The sequence below is a fragment of the Chamaea fasciata genome, unplaced genomic scaffold (assembly GCF_029207755.1).
Source record: "Chamaea fasciata isolate MVZ Bird 193981 ecotype frontalis unplaced genomic scaffold, bChaFas1.0.hap1 SCAF_16, whole genome shotgun sequence".
Lineage (NCBI taxonomy): Eukaryota > Metazoa > Chordata > Aves > Passeriformes > Sylviidae > Chamaea > Chamaea fasciata.
Window position 1 is genome coordinate 4,974,160 of NW_027094101.1, and position 21,152 is coordinate 4,995,311.

The window sequence follows — 21,152 nt, forward strand, 5'->3', positions numbered from 1 at the left end:
TGGAAAGGTGGTGGTGGGTTAGAGAAAGCACTTTATATCTCTCACCCCTCCTACAGCCCAGCTCAACAGCCTTTGGAGCCTGTTATGGAGCAGAGAATCCAGGGGAACTCTGCCCAAAGACAGAACTCAGCAGCTCTGAGCATCCCTGCCTGACCACCTGAAGCAGCAGGAACAGTTCGTTCCTTCCTGCAGACTGCCCTCGCTTATCAGCCAGCTGCCAACAGCACTGTCAGGGCTGTGCTGGCCCCAGGGCCACCACTGCCACCTACCCACTGTGCCGGCCCCAGGGCCACCACTGCCACCAGCCCGCTCTGCTGGCCCCAGGGCCACCACTGCTACCAGCCCACTGGGCCACCTGGAAACGGAGCCAGCTGCGGGGAAGGCAGCAGGAGGGAGGGCAGCCCGCTGCTGGGTGTCACAGCCCGCTGTGGGTGTCACAGCCCGCTGTGGGTGTCACAGCCCGCTGCTGGGTGTCACAGCCCGCTGTGGGTGTCACAGCCCGCTGTGGGTGTCACAGCCAGCTGTGGGTGTCACAGCCTGCTGAGGGTGTCACAGCCCGCTGAGGGTGTCACAGCCTGCTGAGGGTGTCACAGGCCGCTGCTGGGTGTCACAGCCCGCTGTGGGTGTCACAGCCCCCAGTGGGTGTCACGGCCCGCTGTGGGTGTCACAGGCCGCTGAGAGTATCACAGCCACCAGTGGGTGTCACAGCCCCCAGTGGGTGTCACAGCCCCCAGTGGGTGTCACAGCCCGCTGCTGGGTGTCACAGCCCGCTGTGGGTGTCACAGCCTGCTGAGGGTGTCACAGCCCGCTGAGGGTGTCACAGCCCGCTGCTGGGTGTCACAGCCCGCTGTGGGTGTCACAGCCTGCTGAGGGTGTCACAGTCCGCTGAGGGTGTCACAGCCCGCTGCTGGGTGTCACAGCCCGCTGTGGGTGTCACAGCCCGCTGCTGGGTGTCACAGCCCGCTGTGGGTGTCACAGCCCGCTGCTGGGTGTCACAGCCCGCTGAGGGTGTCACAGCCCCCAGTGGGTGTCACAGCCCCCAGTGGGTGTCACAGCCCCCAGTGGGTGTCACAGCCCCCAGTGGGTGCCACAGCCCCCTGTGAGTGTCACAGCCTCCTGTGGGTGTCACAGCCCCCTGTGAGTGTCACAGCCCTCTGCCGGTGTCACAGCCCGCGGGATCCCGGATCAGACAGAGGGGCTGCTCCCGGGGGAAGCGGAGCCCGCGGCTCCCGGGCTGACCTTGCCGGGCCGGGGGCGAGGGTAGCGGGCGATGCGCCTTTTGCCAGCCCGGGCAGTGACGGAGCAGAATCGCCCATCCCAGCCCGGGTACACACCGCGCTGCTGCTTCGCAACGCTGCCAGTGCAGATTCCTCTCTCCTCTACCGCTCCTTTCTTTTTTTTATTATTTATTTTTTTTTCCCCTCTTTGTAATTTTTTTCCCAAACCTTTGTGGAACAGACGCCCTCTCCTTGCCCCAGTTGGAGCTGCAGTAGAATGAAAAGGGGGGGGTGGGAAGGAAGGAGGAGAGGAGGGAAAAAAACCCTCTTTTGGTTGAGGTTTTCCTGTTACTATCACTGTAGCGTTTATTTAGCCAATCTCCTAACTATGACGTGAGGAAGGCAGGAATCATGGCTCGCTCATAATATTTAACACACCCACTGAAAGCTGGAGCTGCAGAGCTACTAGTCCAACCAGTCTCCAGAATTCAGTGTAGCTGAAAGAGGTTTTCACTCTGCACCTGCCAAAGATCTCTCCCCGCTTTTCCCTTTCTCTCCCCGCTTCTCTCTTCCTTTCTCTCTCTCTCTTTAAAAGATCTGTAAGACCCAGCAGAGATCAAAGACCTCTTCGCTAAAAAGAACCTCTACTGATTCATATTAGTTTTTTTCCTCTAATCCTTCCTTCTCCCCGCTCTTTTTTTTTTCTTTTTTCTTTTTTTTCTTTCTGTGCCATATTTAACCTTTATGTTGCAGTTGTGCCATCAGACAGTTTTGCAGCCAAAAAAAACCAACCCAAGCCAAAGCACAAGCCCAGCTCGGATACAGCAGCCACCCAGACTCGATCTCAGTTGAACATACTAATCTGTCTCGAGCACTGGACGCGATGGATGAAGAAACTGGAACCGCTCTAAGAAAATGATTTTCCAGCCAATGTTCTTAAAGAGTCTGAGAGAAGAGAGGGAGCAAGAGCGAGCGGGGAGCGCTTCTGCTGCATCACTGCTCAAATCCAAGGGAAGGGAGTCAGCGTTTCCAGCAAAGCCAAATATTATGGATGATTTTTTTCCTTCTGTCGCCTTTCCGCACAGGTTTTCTTAATATTTTTCTTTCTCCCCTCCTCCTCTCCCCCCCCCCCTTTTTTTTTTAAATTTTATTTAATCAGCGCCTGTGTCTGATGCCGGTTTCTCTCCAAGAGCCAGTTTTCCCTGTTTGTTGTGATCCCTGCAATAAAAAGAGGGCGAAATCGTGAACAGATGGCTTTCTATATTACCATGCCGCTGGCATTGTTTTCCTGTTGATTTTAAAGGCTCGGTCCGGAGCTCTTTTTTTTTTTTTTTTTTTTTTTTAAATTTTTTTCCCTTTTATTTTTTTTTTTCCTCCCCCTTCCAAGTTCTTGATGATACTGAGACATGAGGACCTATCGGGTTTAGGCTGTTTATTTCTCGGCGCCTATGGAGGTAACTTTATTGACTTGATCGCTCGCTTCCCGACCCGAGAGGAGCACGCCGGAGCCCCGGGGGGGGCCCGGCAGCCCCGCGCCCGCCCGGGCTCTGTCCGCCGCCTCCCCTCCCTCCCCCTCCCCCGGTAATTCATCAGCCGCCCCGGCCATGAAAATGCTCCTGGTCCGCAAGTTCCGGGTGCTGATCCTGATGGTGTTCCTCGTCGCCTGCACCATGCACATCATGATCGACCTGCTGCCGCGCCTGGAGCGCCGCGGCCCCGAGGGCCGCCCGGGCTGCTCCTGCCCGCCGCCCGCCGCCGCGCCTCCCCGCGCCGCCGCGCCGCGCTGGCCCAGCAAGCACACGCTGCGGATCCTGCAGGACTTCAGCGCCGAGCCGGCCTCCAACCTCTCGTCGCAGTCGCGGGAGGCGGCGGAGAGAGCGGCGGGAGGCGGCGGCGGTGGCGGAGCGGGCGGCGGGGGCGCGGCGGCGGCGGCGGGGAGGGCGCGGCGCTTGATCGGCCCCGGGGCTCCGCGCCCGCCGCCTCCCGCCGGCAACGCCGCCCCGCTGGCCGCGCTCTTCCAGCACCCGCTGTACCGCGCCGCCCTGCCCCCGCTGGCCGACGGAGACCTCCTCTTCAATGTCAACAGCGACATCAGGTTCAACCCGCGGGCGGCCGAGCAGACCGAGTGGTGAGTGGCCGGGAGTGGCGGGGGGCGGGGGGGGAGGACGCGGGTGGGGACGTGGCGTGTGCCCCCGGGTCGCCGCCCTTCGGTGGGGAACGCGGGCTTTAGGGTGTCGTGGGCGGAGGGTTGAGCGGAGCGTTTCGGGGTCGCTGGAAAAAAAAAAAAAAAAAGGGGAACCGTTCGCAGGCTCGCCCGGTTGGTTCCTTCGGGAAATTGATGCCCTGAAATGCAGAATAAACAGGGGAGCACGGGAAGGCTGGAGCGCTGAGGCCAAGGGGTCGGTGTGCCCCATCTCCAGCCGCAGCCAAGGAAGATGCTGCCAGAAGAACGGTGTGAGGAAGAGGGTGAGCTCACAGCGAGCCTTCCTCCCCAGCACCTTCCCAGTCTCCCACCCAGAGGTGAAGGGGCTGAGCAGTGAGGCCAGGCAGTAATACATTAACTTTTCTCAAAAGCAAGGTCTGGTACCACAGAGGCATTCATCCTGGCAGGTATTTCCGCTCTCAGGATCTGATCTGTGCTACATTTTTCATCCTCAATTAATTCCCAGTGCCCTGCACCTCCGCTGCTCTCCAGCCTTCAAAGCAGTCAGTTGCCTCTGTGAATCGTATGCCCTGTTGGCTCCTAAGAAATGCTGAGAAATTCAATGACTGAAAAATCAAAAGGGTTGTCTAATACAACAGCACCCTCTTCCAAACACAGTGACATTGTAATGTTTAAACAGCTGCATTGTACCGTGCAAAAGCTCTGTCAAGCTGCAGAGCAGCCAGCATGATCTAAACCCTTAGAAAGAGAGGATAAATAATTCTGATTTCCGCCCCGTGAGCATGTGAATTGTCCAGGCCCCTTCCATCTAATAATCCTAACTGACTGTGAAGGGAAATAACCTGGAAAGTTTTGGGTTCTCTGAAAGAAAAAGGGGGAAAAAAAAGTCACGAATGCCTGAACATCTGGAGTTGACTGTAAACACAGAGAACTCTGCATCAAAAATCTGGGTTAGTCTGTTCAGTAGGTGAAGAGTGAAATCAACACTGATATCCACAATGCGGCTGCCTGTTGTACATATTTTCCTTAGTGGCTGCAGCCAAAGTTCGCAGAACTTTGAAATTCACAAGGTAGTGGTCATGTAATTAATTCTTTAACAGGTTGCTACTGCTCAAAAAGGGGCAAGGCCAGCCAGTTCTTCTTTAGCAATCGGTTCAGAGTGATGCATTTTCTGTCATTCCCCCTCTTTAAGAAGGAGGAGGGAGTGGGAGCGCTGGGCACCACAGGTCAGGTTCTGCTGCACTCTTGGTTTCCTGCCCCACATCCCTGTTAAACAAAGGTTCAGGATGATGCTGTTGTTCAAGTCAGACCTGTAAAAGCTGTGTGCCACATAATGCAACCTAAACACAAGGTAAAACTTGAGCTCTGTGGTTCTGGTATGGAAGGGCCTCTGCCAGTGCTCAGTGATGCCACTCTGAGTTTTGCTCCTGACTTTCATGGGTGTTAAATCAGGCAGGATGGGGGGAAGTGAGAATCTGCCTCCCCATTAGCCCCAGGTGGGAGAAGGCTCCTGGTTCAGGGAGAAGCCTGGCACCTCTCTCCCTTTTGTAGTGTTTTGCCTTTCCAAGGCACATTTTGAAGCCCTGTTTCTTGATGCATGTTACAAACTGTAACATTATTTATTTCTCCTCAACTTTTGTATTGTTCTTTTTTTTTTTTTTTTTTTTTTTGGTGGTAGGCAAAATGAAGATCATCATGAAGAATTTTTGCCAACTGGAGAAACCTCCATAGACTCCTACCCAAATTGGTTAAAATTCCACATTGGCATTAATCGGTACGAGCTGTATTCCAGACATAACCCTGCAATTGAGGCTTTGCTACAGGACCTTGTCTCCCAAAAGATAACCAGTGTTGGTAGGTTTGGATATATGTTATTTTTTTTATCATTATTTGCTCTTTGCTCAGGATGTCATTGCTGTTTGAGTATTAATATTTTGCATGGCTTCTCTCCAGCATCCCTGCAACTTTGCTTTCCGACCTCCCTGCTCATTTTCCCTGCGAAACATAAAGATATATCGCCAGCTCTGTATTACCTGAATAATTGCCAAGTCTGCCAGCAAGGCAAACCCCATTCGTGTCAGAGATCCTTCAGTCACAATCAGGCTGCAAGTGCCCTGCTCGGTTATTCAAAATAAATACGCTGACACAAAAAAAAGGGACGGCAGAAAGCAGACAGCACCTTGCACGAGCTAGATTTGTATCTGTGGCTGATTATTATTTCAGAGGCTGTGCCTGGCAGAGCCTGCCTTGCCAAGGGAGGAGAGGCTGCCCTGCAGCCCTGCTGCGGCGGCTGCGGGAGCATCCGGCACCGCGGGCTCTGCGGCTGCGGAGCTGCAGCTTCCCCAGGCACGTCAGGGAGCTCCAGGCAAGGCAGCCTCCTGCCGAGCAGAGCCTGGCTCTGTTTACTCTGCCTGTAAATCCACAACGGGGGTGTGCCCATGTCAGCCTTTGGCTCTGGTTAAACAAGGTGACACTGTTCGGGGGCTTTTCTCCAGGGCTGTTTAATGGCAACGCGTGTCTTCTTGAATTTAGCTGCGTAGCTGCACGGGGAAAGGAATGTCACCACCTTAGGTGAAAGCCCTGGGATACCAAACAAGTGCACAGCCCGTGGTTTCCAGAGGCAAGGAGCTGCAGCACAGGCAGCGGTTTCCATCCACCAGGCAGAAAATGGAGTTACTTGTGCTGACCACAAAGTTGCAAAGTCCCTTTCGGAGGGATGAAATAGCAGGAGCTTTGTGAAAGTGCTGATGGTGTGTTGGCACCGTGGGATGAGGTCAGCAGGTCTTTAACCCTGCAAGGCAAAAATTCCCCTGGCTTCAGCAGGAAATGGCCTGGGCAAGAATAGCTCAAGCAGCCCTAAGGTTTACATTTTCCATTGTGTGAATCACGGCGGCTGCTGAGCAGGAATAAGGGAGATCCTTGGTCATCAGGAGTGGGCTGATTTAGCCCTTTGAGATGGAGTAGGTGTAAAATACAGAGTGCCACCGGAGACCCCCAGCTCAGTGAATCTTGCTGTGTGTTGGCTGTGCTCAGTGCACTGCTTTGCTGGAGCAGCACTTTGAATAAAGCAGTGTGTGGTACCCAGGTGCCATCCCACATGTTGGATTCAAAGCTCCAGTGGACTTGCAGCTCAGGAAAGATGACAAACATGGGCTTGTTCATTAACCTGTGATGTGTTTCCTGTCCCCAAAAGTCTGGATCAGGGTGATTCATTCAGGGGGTCATGTTTGCCCATTAAGCCACGTGCTTTCCCTTCCCCAGGTCAGAGGTGACACTGCAGGTAGCACCAGGCTGCCCACGCTCCTCTGGTCTGCACTGGAGGGTGAGGAGGGCACTGTATGGACAAGCCTGCGTGATTTTCTCCCTGATGGATCCCTTGCCTTTCCTGACCTCGCCCCTCAGTACCCACCAATTTTTGGAATATTGGTGGCACGTGCAAATGGGGATTGAGCCAGCACAGTGTGTGAACATTCCCCCTTGGGCACATAATGAGGAGGGACGGATGCAGTCTGTGCTCATCCCTGTCCCTGCAGAGAGCAGCAGTGCCGGGCAGTGGCCAGGCTGTCCCCAGAGGGGCGGAGGTGATGCCCAGCCAAGCCATGTCCTGGCCCATCTCTTGAGGTTTGCACCAAGTGCAGTGGCTGTAGCAGTTCGTGCCACGTGGCTGCTGAGTTTTGATCTTTACTCAGCTCCCCAACACTCCAGAGCTCAGCCACATTGTCTGTGCGGGAGGAGAGCAGTGTCTGCAGCAAACTCAGCAGTGCTTGAGCCGTGAGGTCTGTCCCTTCTGCAGAGCAGGGGGGTGGCTGAGGTGGATTAGGGACTTAGAAGCTGGTAGGAGAAAAAGGAAGGCTGGAGCAAGAAATAGTAGTTTAGTGCTCACTCTTCACTTGATTTTCTGGGCTTGGTGTTCACTTGTGCTTCTGGGCACGTGGCTTTACCTCTCTCTGCTTCAGTTGGCCTAGCAGCAAAAATCATTATCATAGAAAATGGGAGTGAAATCCTGATCCTGGTGACGTCAGTGCAAGTTTTTGCCACTTACTTCCCTGGGGCCGTGATTTCACCTAATGTGTCCTACAGATGTATCGTGGGCTTTCCATTAATTCCGGTTTTGATGGAGCTTTCAGATCAGTGGGGGGAAAGGGCCATGGGACCACAGAGGAGGATTTATGGTTGCTATTAGCCATTCCCTTTGGGATTGTCTCTGTTAATGTTTGAACAAGGCTCTTAAGAGCATTGCAGGGCCTCTTATGCCTCTTAACAAAAACACAGAGCCATGGTTTCTAGCAATGAATCAGGATAATTTCCATAAATTAAACCAGGAGGTGTATTTGGTATTGTTGTTGGCCACCATGGGAACTGACAGAGAATGATTCCTACACATCCATCCCAGTCCAAAATCAAGTAGATGTAAATGAAAGGGGAGTTTTGGCCAATATAGAGATGCCAGGATCTGAATTTTGGTGTTAGCATTCACTGCCTGACCCTGTGGGGATTCAGGAACTTTGTCAGCTTGCAAAGAAAGAAAGAGCATGTTGCTAATATAGTTTTTTAAATTATATTTTGCACAGTGCAACTTCTCTTATTTTATGTTGCAAATTCTTTGGATGTTTAAAAATACATCTTTTAAAGTAATTCCTGCCAGTTTTCAGCTTTACTGCAGAGCAGCAGAAGGATTCAAAAGCATGTAAGCTGATTAATAAAGAGTAATATATTTGACCAAAGGACATTTATAGGGCTGTTACATTCTTTGCATATTCCTGCTTATCTTCTAATTAGCCTCAGGATTTTTTTCCTTATAGTCAATTATTGCTGGTTTTGGTTTTGTTTTGGTTTTTTTTTTTTTCCTTTTTAAGGCAGCTGGAAAGATGTCAGGTTAGGAGTATAAAATAAATTGAGACCTTGATAATGCCTGCTCTTCAGGCTTCTTTTAGCAAGCAGGACAATTAAATACACAGGGTTACATGCATTAGATGAAATGGGATATGGCTTTATCCAGTTTCTTCCCAATGCTCAGATTTACTTTGGCTCTAATAGAATTAGACGATTTGCCTGATAGCTACAGTAATTAGATCCAAACTGCAGCAGAGCAGCATCCTTGGCCACGCTGTGATTTCTCTGCTCACCCTGCATCATTTATGGGAGAGAGTGGGGACCAGACTGATCCCCCACATCTGCCAGAGCCACTCACACGACTCTGCAATGTGCAGTGGTATTTTAAAATGAAAACGGTGACAGAAGCAATTCCCAAGAGCAGGGAGCACCAAGGTGACATTTTCTTGATGTTAAAGTTTAAATGGAACAAATCCATGGATGGGAAGGAGCATCCCATCCCACAGTGACACCTAGAGCTGGCCTGGAAAAGGACAGGGTTACCCAGGCTGGGGCTGAGGATGTTTCTGTGCCCTGCATCGATATATATACATATTTCCTATTCATTTGGTTCAGCATAAAGGAATAGCTCTTAATTTGATTTAATTCACTGAAAATTTCCTCTTGCCATAAATAGGGGCCTGGAGAGAATTGTTTTTTCCACTGAGCACTGAAGCCTGGTTTTCAGAAGCACATGCTCAGGCAATTGCACATTTCCTTTGCCTTTCATAGCTGCTTATTGCATGCATAAATAACCACAGTTAGCTATTTTCTTGCATATTTACAAGATGTCTGTGCATAATTGTGGCAGCACTATCAGCACTTTAACACCAGCTCTGGCATGGTGCATTGGAGGGGCACTGTGGGCTTGGTCTTGCTCTCCAGAGGAGGTTCTTTGTAAGCAGAATAGACTTTGTAATTCCTCTGGGTTGCTGGGACTTTTTTTTTTTTGATTCTTTAAGTTCTCTGGTTGTGAAGGTTTGGAAACATTACCTGACTGAGGTAATTTGTGAATCTGTGATGCCTTCAGTTTGTACAGGCAGTAATTAGAAAGCAAGCATGTGAGATTACTCACACTGGGAATAAAAGCTGCAATTACCTGAGGTGGACTCTGCTTCAAGGCAGGGAAAGAAAAGAGAAAAAGGAAGGACAGGATGCTAAACATTGAAGATAAATTCTGGCTCTAAAGAAAATCGGGAAAGTTTCATCCAAAGGAAAGGGAGAAGTGCTTTTGAGAACTTGTGAAAAACAATGAAATGTAACATCTTTGATTTACTGTGTAAGGAAACAATGAATCGGCCAAGAGTCAACAGATCGATTTCATGTACAATTCCAGATGAAAGGAGGGGACTTAAATGTACAGCAAAGCCTTAGAATAATTTTGCAGATCTCTTCCCTTGCAGAAGTCTTTTACTTTCCTGACTAAATCAAAAAGTCCTTTAAAAACAAGTTAGCAGAATTGGCTGAACAAGGACAAACTAAGAGATGATGAGGGCTTGAATGTATTTTTAAATATGTTCTTTACAGCTTGTACAGGGCCATGTCTCCAGCCTGGGGCAGAGCATTCCTTGTTAAAGCCAATCAAGATGTTTATGTTAGATTTAAGCTTGATCTATAAATAGGGATCCAAAATGGATCTGAGCATCCTCTGTTTCAGATGTTAACTGCATCCCAGGCTGTGAGTGTGTCTCACTTCTCAGGAATTAGCACTGCATAATTAAATACATCTTAAAATGTTTGTTGGATGCTGACCAAAAGAATGGGAAAAAGCTCAGAGATCCTGTTGGGACACTCTCTCTATCAGAAAACCATAGGGTTTAGACAGGCTGGTGGGATCTGGGCTGCCATGGAGCAAAACAGAGGAGCTGGAAGGGCAGAACCAGTTGGAATTCCAAATCCCTTTGGGTCAAGCCCCTCTGGGCAGCATTGTCAGTAGCTGACAGTAGCCAGGAACCCTGTAGCTTGACAAGATGTCTGAGAAATGATAGCTGGGACATCTTTTGCACTGGATGGGTTCTGTGGCTCAGGGAGGGAATTCAGGACTTGTGTTGGTGAGGTGACAAGTAGCAGACATGGCAGGTGGCCATGACAGCAGGCTCAGGGATGTAAATGGAGTGAGGATTTTTGCGGGCTTGATCCAAAGTCTGTCAGAGAAAACAGAAGGAATCCCACCAGTTTCACTAATCTTTGGACAAGACTCTAATCCCAAGCATTCAAGCAAAAAGATATCTCGGGGAATTTTTTGCAAAGCTTCCTGAAGTTAGGAAGATTTCTGATCACACCCCAGAGCACTTACACTGGGTTAACAGGAAAGGTTAATGCTGCTTTCCATTTCCTTCTACTTTGGAGGGAAAAGAGAGGCTTTGAATTGCCTGAAGATGAAAAGTAATGATGGCATTGGGATTTGTTTTTAGCAGTGTGCCAGTACATCCAGGAGCTGTGTGAGACTTGATTTGAAGTACCTGCTGTGAGCTAGCAGGTTTATAAAGCCTTTACAGAGCTGTTTGTGACCTGTGGTGTTACAGTATATTAAAATACTTAAAAAAAAGAAAAAGAAAATAAGGTGAATTTAGAGTGTGACTGGTGGTTCCTTTGGAGTCAGCAGAGCCTTGTGTTGCAAGGCTTTTGTAAAAATCCCCGGACCTGCTGATCACAGATGGGACAGACTGCAGCATCCTCCACTCCTTGAAAAATTGGATGTGCTCTCTCTGGTGTTGTACATCCCTCAGGAGTGGCCTGTGGGCAGCAGAGGAAGGCATGAGGATGTCTCCAGATGAGCAAACAGTGTTTGTTTGGGACAAAGCCCTGGAAGGTGACAGCTCACAATGGCCAGAGGGACAAGTTTAGCTGAGGCTGAGCAGGAAAGGGAGTTCCTGGAGGAGCACAGCTCAGAAAAGGAGAGGGGGGCCAGTGTGCAGATATGATGCTGAGTTAGGACAGGGAGAGTGATCTGACCTAGAGTGGATCATCTCCACTGAGATCTGCTCTTCTCTGGTATTGCCACCCCCCAAATTTGGGCACCCTGGACTGCTCCAGGGCTGCTTGGTTTGCCGGTACAGCAAGGCTTTGTCGAGCTCAAAAGAACAGTCCGAGCTTAGGTGTTTCCATCTCTGCAGGGATGACAATGTCAGGTTCTAACCAGCCTGGATTTGAAGGGTGGCCTTGCATCACCCCCAGCCTGGCCAGCACATTCCTGGCACTCACTGGAAGGGCAGACAAAATGGGAATAGCTGCACCTGAGTCTGGATAATGGGGGGAGGGCCAGGTGGAGCTCTGGCATTGGGTCGTTCCCCATGATCCATGTGGGTTCCACCATGCGCTGCCCTAAAGCACAGTGGGACACAAAAATTCCCACCCGTGTCCCCCTCTGGTTTTCTGAGTTCCAAAGTTTGCTCCCAGCAGCAGTGGAGGGACAACTTGTGCCAGCAAAACTTGTGTTGGGGGGAGGCTGCTGGTGCAACCAATTAAGGCAATACAATAAGATGGATCTAAAAAGACAAGGGAGATGCTTTTGTCTTACTTCATCTCAGTTCCTTCTGACAGGAAACCAGGCTTTTGTGTCTCATGGAAGAATTATTCTGAATTGTTCATCTTCTTCATGCATATCCCTGCTTGGTGATGACATCCTCGCTGTTGAGTTTGGCTGCTAACAAAATCATTATCTGTTGAGTGGCCTCGAATAGCTGAGAAACCAGTCCTTGTAGCATCTGAAACTCTGTGCTTAGAGAAGAGTGTGCTGAAACTTCTTCTTTTTTTTTTTTTTTTTCTTCCTTTTTTTGCATTGCTGTGATTGCAAGGGGGTTAGATTAGTGCATCTTTTAGGTCCCTTCCAACCCAGCCCATTCTGTGATCCCATGTTTCTTTGCAATGTGGTGGTGGTGGCTGGGCAGGGGAGGTGGTGGGGACTGTCCTGTGCCTGGCCCTGTGTCCCTGTGGGCTCCAACTGCCCACACTAACCAGAGCTGCTTCCAGGGTGCACAGATGGTCCCAGGGCACCACAGGCAGGGTTTGGACTGGAAGGTTTCCACTCATGGTCCTCAGGCTCTGAGCTGGGCATGAAAAAGCCCAGCTCCTCCTTATGCTCCTCCTGCCCTCAGGTGCAGATAAAATGACCTGACCTGCACAGGGGAGGGAGTTCAAGCCAGGAAAGCCCCTCTGCTTCTGCTTTACCTGGTCAGTGCAAATTGCTTAATGCCCTTTAATTTCTAATTATTTATTTGGTCCTTTGGGATAAAGTGGAAAGGCGAGAGAAGGCTGGGATCAGCAAAACAGCAGGACAGGAGGGATTTTATTCTAGGAGAAGTGTAATTACACTGACCAGATTTGCATAGCATTTTGTTGCAAAAATATTGGTTACAAGAGCTGAAAGAGAGCTGATGACCTATCAGTGATAAGGCAGAGAGATGAGTAATTAAAAATATGTGGAGCTAATGGCATTGGTTAAAGAAAAAACTTGTACAAGCTGTAAAGGTGGAACAAGGGCAACTCTCAGCCAGAATTTACTGAGCAAGATAACTTGACATTTATGCAGTTCTCCAGTTGACGTGGCTTTTTTCACAACTGCAAAGAAAGGGATTGATTATCTGATGATTCCTAGAAAGCATCTTTAAAAGACTGACTCATCCACACAGCCCTGCTGGCCACATCCTGCCTTCCCAACACAGAGGTGCATTTAGGAGTCAGGCTGTAGGTCATTTCATTTATTAGGACACTTCTGATTGAGGCAGCAGAAAAGCAGCTGTTTTCTGAAATATATGTTTATCTTTTTTGAGTAGCCTTATCATCAAGTAAAATGCATTTCTATGAATTCTTATATATATTTTAAAAATTCCTACTTTAAAAAACATTATAATCTGGCTGTTACGTGACATTGTCCAAGTTTTTCAGAATGGTCTGAATGAGTATCAGTCTTAAAATCCCATTAGCTCCCAGCTGGGAGATGAGCAAAGCCACTGTCCTTGTCACCTTCACTGTCCTCCTCTGCCCTCCCAGCCAGGCCAGGCTGCTCTGCACAGCTCTGCTCTCCCGTATGAACCACCTTGACATCCCTGGAATTTAATGCCTGGGCTTGGGTACATATCCATTGTGCATAGAGGAGGTGAATTTCCGTATCTCCACTGCTCAGAAACAGTTATTAAAATCGCAGCAGAGATCAGAGATTGCTACAGTATCTGCTCATACTTTTAATTAAGGAGCTGTCTGCCGTGCACTCGGCTGTGCATCCCAGCTGCAGCTGTCTTTGAAAGAACCCCCATCTCCTTTTCCAGTGTGAGTCCCTTGTTAAAAGGGACTCCAAGAGCAGTAAGAGATGGAGAAAACCAGACTCCAGTGGTCTGCTCCTACAGGTACTGTCCACCTGGGCGTTTGTGGAGCCCATGGTGGCCAGGAAAAGGCAAAAACATGTCAGGAAGTAAAATCCATGTTTAGTCCTGGTGAGCAGCTCAAAGCCCTTCCCTATATTCTGCTGAATAATCTGTTGTCCAGTTGGGAACACTCTGCTTGATGCTCTGATACCACGGTGCTGAACTGATACAGAGCAAATGATTGTCTGATATGATTTGGTTTCAAGGAGACTGAGTGTAAGTTGATCCACATGTCTCATTTTGAAGCTGTTTCGTGTTTTTCCCCCACAGCAATGAAATCAGGAGGCACCCAGCTGAAGCTGATCATGACATTCCAGAACTATGGACAGGCATTGTTTAAACCAATGAAGTAAGTAAAAAACACCCTGTGATTTAAAGTGGAATTGTGGTGGAGTAGCCATTTTCTAAGCTGTTAAAAGTTTGCGGTAGGATCTCTCAAGGTTAATGTGTCTGGCTCCTGAGCCTTGCTGCTCGCCCTGGAGTTTCAGAGTCTGTTGAGCCCTTGTCCTGCTAGACTGGTCTTTGGAAGAGATGCTGAGGGGACTTCAGAGACATTACAGTCTTCTCAGGAATGTTATTCACTCTGATCTCTGTGAAATCTCCCGTCATAAATACAGGATGTTTTCAGCATTTCTATCTAATGTAAACTTATTCCACAGGTCTGAGCTTTATCTAGTGTCAGTGCTCTTCTGGAACATGGCCAGACAAGAGACATGATTCAGAGCAGCTTTGGGAAGAGCTAAAGAGTATTTGTCTGATAAATTAGAATTTAATCAGTTGATTTATTGTTGTTTGTATTAAGGAGTTGTATTAGTCATTTGGTTAGGTCTATGCTGAGTCTGTGAAAATGAGTTTATCCAAGAGTGGTACTGCAGGGTAATGACTCTGGAGAGAAAGGGAAGGACTAGGATTGTGCCGCCTTGATTTGTGCCTGCCTGGATCCCACTGAGATGAGAGAAGTTATTCAGATACAAAACAGGCTCCTGAATCCTGACCTGTGTGTTTGTGTTGTGAGAAGGAAAATGACTCTGTGCTCGTTGTAGAGGGTTTAGCAAAGCCACTCGAGGCTGCAAAATGTTTAATGGAGCTACTCAGTGTCTATGTCAAGGGTACCACTGGAATCATGAATTCATTTTTGTATTTTGTTCCCACTGTAGGAATGTTCATGTAATTTCCCCTAAGATGGTCCATGGAAGACTAAAGTAGCTGGGGATGGGTGGTTTAGAATATAACACAGAGCTGGCACTGTGCTAGAGCTGCAGCAGGGAGAACAGCTCAGAGGGGAAGCTGCTGGCTGGAGACTGAGAGATTCCCTCTTTCACTACAGATTTTGCTGTAGATTGGCTTCAGACAAGTACAGATTTGGCTTGATTTTATTTAACTGCCAGAAGGGTCAGAAAATTGGTCTGACCTTCCTTCAACCCAAGTTTGAGCAGGAGCCCTCTCTGTGTGCCTCTGTCCTGGGAATCACAAGAAAATCCTATGAACTTCCAGAGAGCACAAGGCATTTGTGCAAAGGCCTCTGTGTCATTTCCCAAATTGCCCACAAGTTTCTCCACGTTTCTAGTGGGTCACTGGCTGCCTGGGAGAGGTTGGAGGAAGCACAGACAATACTGGCAGCTCAGAGGGAAGGTGGTACCAGAGAGCATCTGCTCCAGCACCTGCCCTTCCTCTCCCTGTGTTCTCCCTGAGGGTTCAGATCATCAGTGCACAAGCCCATCCCCTTTATCTGCAGGCTGGATGCATGTAGGCACAATTCCTAATTCATGTCTTGTCTCACATGCAAAATCAAGAGCCAGGGGGTTTCAGGCAGCCTTTGAGTGTTTGGCAGAGTCGTGGTTGCACTGTTGGCTTTTCACATAGTGTGTGATATCCTCCTTCTGCACGTCCTCCGATGCGGATAATCTCTGCCTTTATCATTGGCATGACATTGTAATTCTGGGAATGCTAATGAGGTCAAATCAAAATACTGTACAATGCACAGCCTCAGCAAGATGATGGATGACAACAGAGGTGTAGCCACGTTCCTGTGTAGAAGCAATTACTACCACCCACTGGAACAATAACAGAAAATGATGATGTCTTAATCATTCCCTTGGATTGATTTGAGGGGCAGCAACACCCTCTTTTCTCACTGCTCTTTGTACTGCACAAAGACCTGGAAGAAGCATTCAGCAGCTGCTTTTCCAGGCAGCACACCTTCCGGCAGCAGCACTGCTGCAGTTGTGCTGAGTGTGGCCGAACACATGAGTGATCTGGAGCAAGGGTGTTTGCAAGCATTTGTCTTCACTCTGAGAACAGGGAACAGGGAGCCAGATGCTCAGCTAGCATAAATCTTCCTGGCTCCTTTGGCATCTGGTCCCACTGGCCTCTTTCTCCACCTTATGGACTGTGGTTGATGAAGTTCTTGGTGAGGTTTGCAGCGTCGTTTCTTTATACAGAAATAAGCAGCCTAGAATGAAATTTAAAAAAAAAAAAAAAATAAAACAAAAATCAGGCTTTAAATCAATGAGACTTACACTTGGAGGATCTTCTTGAGACCCTCGACAGCTTCCATGATGTTTCTTGTGCTTCCCCTTTTCTATAGGGCACCCTTCCTATCCGGGCCTCACAAAGAGGGGTGTTCCTTCCCAGGACAGGAGGCTGTAGGCAGCTCAGAGACATTGCTGCTCGTCAGGGCTGACAGACAATTTTCTTTCTAAGTAGTTCAATTTGAGAGCCGTAAAATGTCATCCTGGTGGCTTCTTCTGAGGTGAGCTCACTGAAGGAAGCCCTTGGTGCTTAGTCAGGTTGTCCCCACCTGGTGCATCCTACTTGTTTCACTTGTTCCTGTGTTATCAGCTCCGTGGCTTTCCAAAGCAGCAGAAATTACAATTTTTTTTTTTCCCTCATGACTTGATAGGCCTCTTCAGACAAGCAACCTCCTTCATGAACCCCAGGTGACACGGCTGTTAGATAGGGCTGAGTGTAAGATTTCAAGCCTGATCCCAAGGCATATTGATAATCCTGAGTTTCCCATCCTGTCTGAGACCTCAAATGCTGAAAGCTGCATGGTGTGAGGTACACAGAGGGTATCGTAGACATGAGGCCAGTCCCAGGCTCTGCTTGGATTTGATTCTCTGGAATTGCCTGGAAAGCTGTTTTTTGCCACACATAGCTGCACTCAGCATCTTCCAAACTGAATTAATACCTGTTTGAGTGGGATTGCAGCAGATAGTGGGGACCATGCCAGCCTTCTCTGACACAGCTGGGCATCTGCCCGTGGGAGGGGAGCTCTCCAGACCTTTGGCAGCGACTTCTGCAGGGCAGCCACAGCAAAATGTGCTCCCTGGAAAACTGCTGAACGCACTGCAGAACTCATCTGACTGGCTCTGCCCTTTCCCAGCCTCCCAGTTCCACACTGAATTTATCCAGGGAGCAAGCCAGCTCCAGAAAAGCCCAGGCAGAATTTGGAAATGGGGAAATGAGAATCAGCCTTTGGCATCTTTTGTGCTCTGTGTTTGACATTAACTGACAGCTCTTCATCTGGTCATTGATTCAGGCTAGTGGAGCAAATGAGAGAAGTGTAGCAGTCAGGGAAATATGATAGCAGTAAATAAAGCCTGATCAGCTGCAATTATTTTATTTATCCATGGCTCTGCATCTTCATTTCTGAAATAATTGCCCATAAAATATTGCAGAGGAAGCCAAATCTATTTATAAATCCTACGGCCCAGTGTAGATTCTTTTACTAATTCCAAATGCATGATAGAAAAAGCACGCATTTGCTAAAACTCCAGGGAAGATTTAATGTATTTGCAATGTATCTTACAGTTAATGTGTACTTTTATTTGGCTCATAACAGTTCAATCATACAAAATTATTACCATATGGGACAGGAAAAGAATAGCACCCTCCCCTCCTCCCATGATTAGTGTATCTAACTGTACCAGTATGGTACATACAACATAATAAAATTTATTTATGTGATTGCTGATATCTGCAGTTGCAGTTTTCTGTATGACTTCTCAGGTAGGGATGGGTAGAGCCATAAATGTCAAGAAGGTTTTGGCTCGTTTGTCCAAAAGGAGCAGTTGTAGCTTTGTAGTTTTATTTGGTTTCCCTTTGTTTTTGCTGGCTCGTGGAGTTAAATAGCTGGCTCAGCCACAAAACCAACACGCTATTTTTCTCCTCCCAAGGCTTTATTCTTGAAGAGGGAAATTCTGCTCCAGCAGAGCCAGCATTAGGATTCCTATTGCACACACTGGTGCCAGGATTTTGAGAGAGGTTTTTACAGTTCCTTATGGAAAAGCCAAATAGGATCAGATAGAAGATTATACCTCGTTATTGGAGTTGTGAGAAAAGTGTCCTGTGTTTAGGAATGACATCTCTCATCCCCACTTTTACAGACTGCATTGTACAAGTGTGTGCAAGGGGTATTCATTATAAAATCTTTGAGGCTTATTTGTTCCATTCAAAGAAATACTACTGTATCTAGTGAACTCAGTTTTGTCTGAACAGATAAAAGCCAGTTCTGTTCCAACTTTAGATTTTACTCCATATTTTTAACATCTTCTTTCTTTTCTTGTGATTTTACAAGTCACAGTACAGGATTAGAAAGAGCCACATGACTGTTTCTTCCAGTAGATGAAGTTTGCAGTTCAAGTCTTAAACGAAGTAGAGCCAATTAGTATCAGGGGGATACCAGGCCAGAAGAGGATTTTGGGGTTGTGAAATCCAGTCCCCTTGAATCATGGGCATTCATTAACTGATCAAACACTGCTGATCCATGTTATTTGGAGCTTTGGCTCTCACTGTCCCCCCTGAAACTTGCTGCTGTGGAAATAATGCCGCCCGTGGGAGCATCTCCATGTTCCTGCAGCCTGCAGAGCCCTGACCCACCGCAGTGCCAGCCACAAAACTGGCTGGTAGTCAGAGTCTGGGCTGAAACAAGCACACCCACCTTTCAGTGTCTGTAATGCTCCTGTAGCTGTCTCCCGGCTCAAAGACACAGGTGCTGTTAAATTGGGCTGAGATCAAGCAGCCAAGGTCACAGGAAAGCTAATACTGCCCCCGTGGATGTGGATGTGACGCTGGGGATGCGGCTGAGTGGTCAACACCCCGTGCTGGGTGTTGAGTCAGGAGTTGGGCTTGGCAGTGCTCTGTCAGTGGTTGGACTCAATGATCTTAGGGGTCTTCCCCAATTTAAATGAGTATAAGGTTCTGAGATTTTTGTTTCAATTGGCAAAGCACAGCTTTTCACTGCCTTTTTTAGACGTCATACTTAGAGTGACAAAGGATTAGCAACGTTCTTCAAGTTTCCGTTTGATTTGCTTTTAGGACTGTTCAACAAATAATGCATCTTTTGATAGGGATAATAAATAGTCCAAACAATCCCCGTAATACAAACAACTGTTAATCACTTTCGTTTCCTACAGTTATCTTCCCTTTCTGAAGTTGTGGCTGTTGTACCTGGGAAGTGCAGCCTCCGGGCTTGATTATCATATCAATTAGTGTGGTGCAATCCTTCTGCACTGGGGGCACGGCTTCCAAGTCAGAGGAGTTGAAATGAGCTCCAGAATGGAGACTGCTGAAAGATTGCTTTCCTTATTACCCTGCATCTCATGCTGTTTTGAGGAAATACGTTTTGCCAACCTGTTACATGTGAGCTGGCAGGCATCCAGTATAAACACACTGTTATAAGTCAACATGGCAATTAAATCAAATTGCAATGTTTTCTCTGAGCAGCTAGAGAAGTGAGATGTGCACCCAGTAGCTGCTGATCCTGCTAGGAGCCTTCCAGGATTAGCATTTGGGCGCTCTGGAATCTGCTGTGTGAAGCCCAGCTGAGCAGTCGCTGGTCAAAGTACAACCCAGCCACTGAGGTTTGTCCCTCGGCCATAGCAATGTGACTGTGACTGTGCCGGTCACTGGTTCTGTGCAGGCTGGGTTACTGGGACCTAACATTGAATAAACTGGTTGGAAAGGCTGAAACTGGCAATCCCAGCATTCCGTTTATGTAGGAGTATTTTAAAATTGCAAGGAATGCTCTCATTGTATCACGAAGGAGAAGTGCTTTCATTGCTGCTGGAAGGAATAATCAGTAATCAGATATTCTATGGACCTCATCTATGAGATTTGGGGCTTTTTTAAGGGCATTCAAATCCTTGCCAACCAAATCCCTGCTGAAATGTTTACCTGAATGAGGCTGATAGGCACATTTGATTGTACTTATATCAGGAATAAATCTGGAGTTAACTGGATGAATTATATCCTTTGAAATTTAAAGTGCATGAGATCTGAATGTGGTCCTAAATAAGGACAGTGGAGGATGCTGTGTAGTATTTTAGCTCTTTAACTTTTGGTATATTATGCATGGACTGTTTTTCTCTTTTATAACTAATCCTGTTCATCAGATCAGATTTCTTCAGTATTTCAGTGCAAATTGTGTTTCAGGACTCAGCAGTGCCTCTGGTCCAAATCTCATTTATGCAGATTGGAAAATTTGTGGTGACTTCAAGGGGAGCTGGATCAGGATTGAGGCTGACTGATGGCCCTGGACAGCAGTGGAATCCAGTCTCTGTCCACCACCGTGCTCTGCATTTCCTCTTGCCACAGCTCAGCAGCTGCTGGTTGGAATATTGATCAACCCCATCCAGCTCAGGAGCAATTTGTTCTCCAATTCTGCAAACATGTTTATGGAATGACCCCAGAGTCAATGTCTGCAAGTCCACGTAGCTCAAAGGTTGTCCATTCAGATTAGGATCTGCAGGGATCTCTGACAGCAGATTTCACCCTGCCAGCAGCCAGGGAGGGAAGATAAACCTCCTTCCCTCTCTGGGCAGCAGCTCTGTTGTGCTGTCCCAAGCTGAGCTGCCCTGGATTATCCCCTCCTGGAGCAGGGCAGGATCTGCTCTAAACCAGGACTGGGCAATGTGAGTCCCAGTGTGGGAGGGACCAAACCTTCTTCCAGCAAAGCAGGGCTGTTTTGCTGGATATCTCTGCCTCCATGGGGTTCAGCTCCATCCCACTTCCCAGCACTGGGAAACTGCCATCCGCCACTGCAGGTGAATTATCCCCCAAATCCCTCTCTCCTGACTTCCCCATGGCATGTTCAGCTCCTGACAGAGAAGACTTTGCTTTGCAGCTCACAGAAATGCCAACCCCACAATCACAGTCACTGGGGCTTTTTGTAAAGCCTTCCAGCCTTGCATTTTTTCCTCAGCTCATTTGCTGGGCTGGTTTTGGCAGATAACAGGATGCTCAATATCTATTTTTGTTCCTGTCTTACACCAACACAAATGGGCACAGGTGCTGCCTGTACCTCCCCTTTATCACTCTTTGAAGGGAGACCTGAGTCTGCAGCCACGTTTTACAGTACAGAATTGTCTCTGCTTGATTAGCTGCCTTCTAGGTACTTATAGAATCTTGCTAATTAGTCTTTGGGAACAAAGACATGCTGGTGTTTATTTTTTCTTTAAAAGCCAGTTATTGCAGCAGCTAGCTTTTTTTTTTTCTTTTTTTTTTACATTACCACAGTATATTAGGAAAGAACCA

The 21,152-nt window shown here is 48.1% G+C and overlaps 1 protein-coding gene across 1 annotated transcript in view; it reads left to right on the forward strand.

Moving 5' to 3' along the window:
* The first annotated feature begins 1,664 nt into the window (after positions 1–1,664).
* Positions 1,665–21,152, forward strand: part of FAM20C (FAM20C golgi associated secretory pathway kinase) — a 58,039-nt gene continuing 38,551 nt past the window's right edge. Inside the window, exons 1-3 of the mRNA XM_066197813.1 lie at positions 1,665–3,345; positions 5,060–5,235; positions 13,887–13,965. Of these exons, the coding sequence (XP_066053910.1) occupies positions 2,822–3,345; positions 5,060–5,235; positions 13,887–13,965 (779 nt within the window). The 5' untranslated portion in view covers positions 1,665–2,821. The remainder of the gene's footprint in view (positions 3,346–5,059; positions 5,236–13,886; positions 13,966–21,152) is intronic.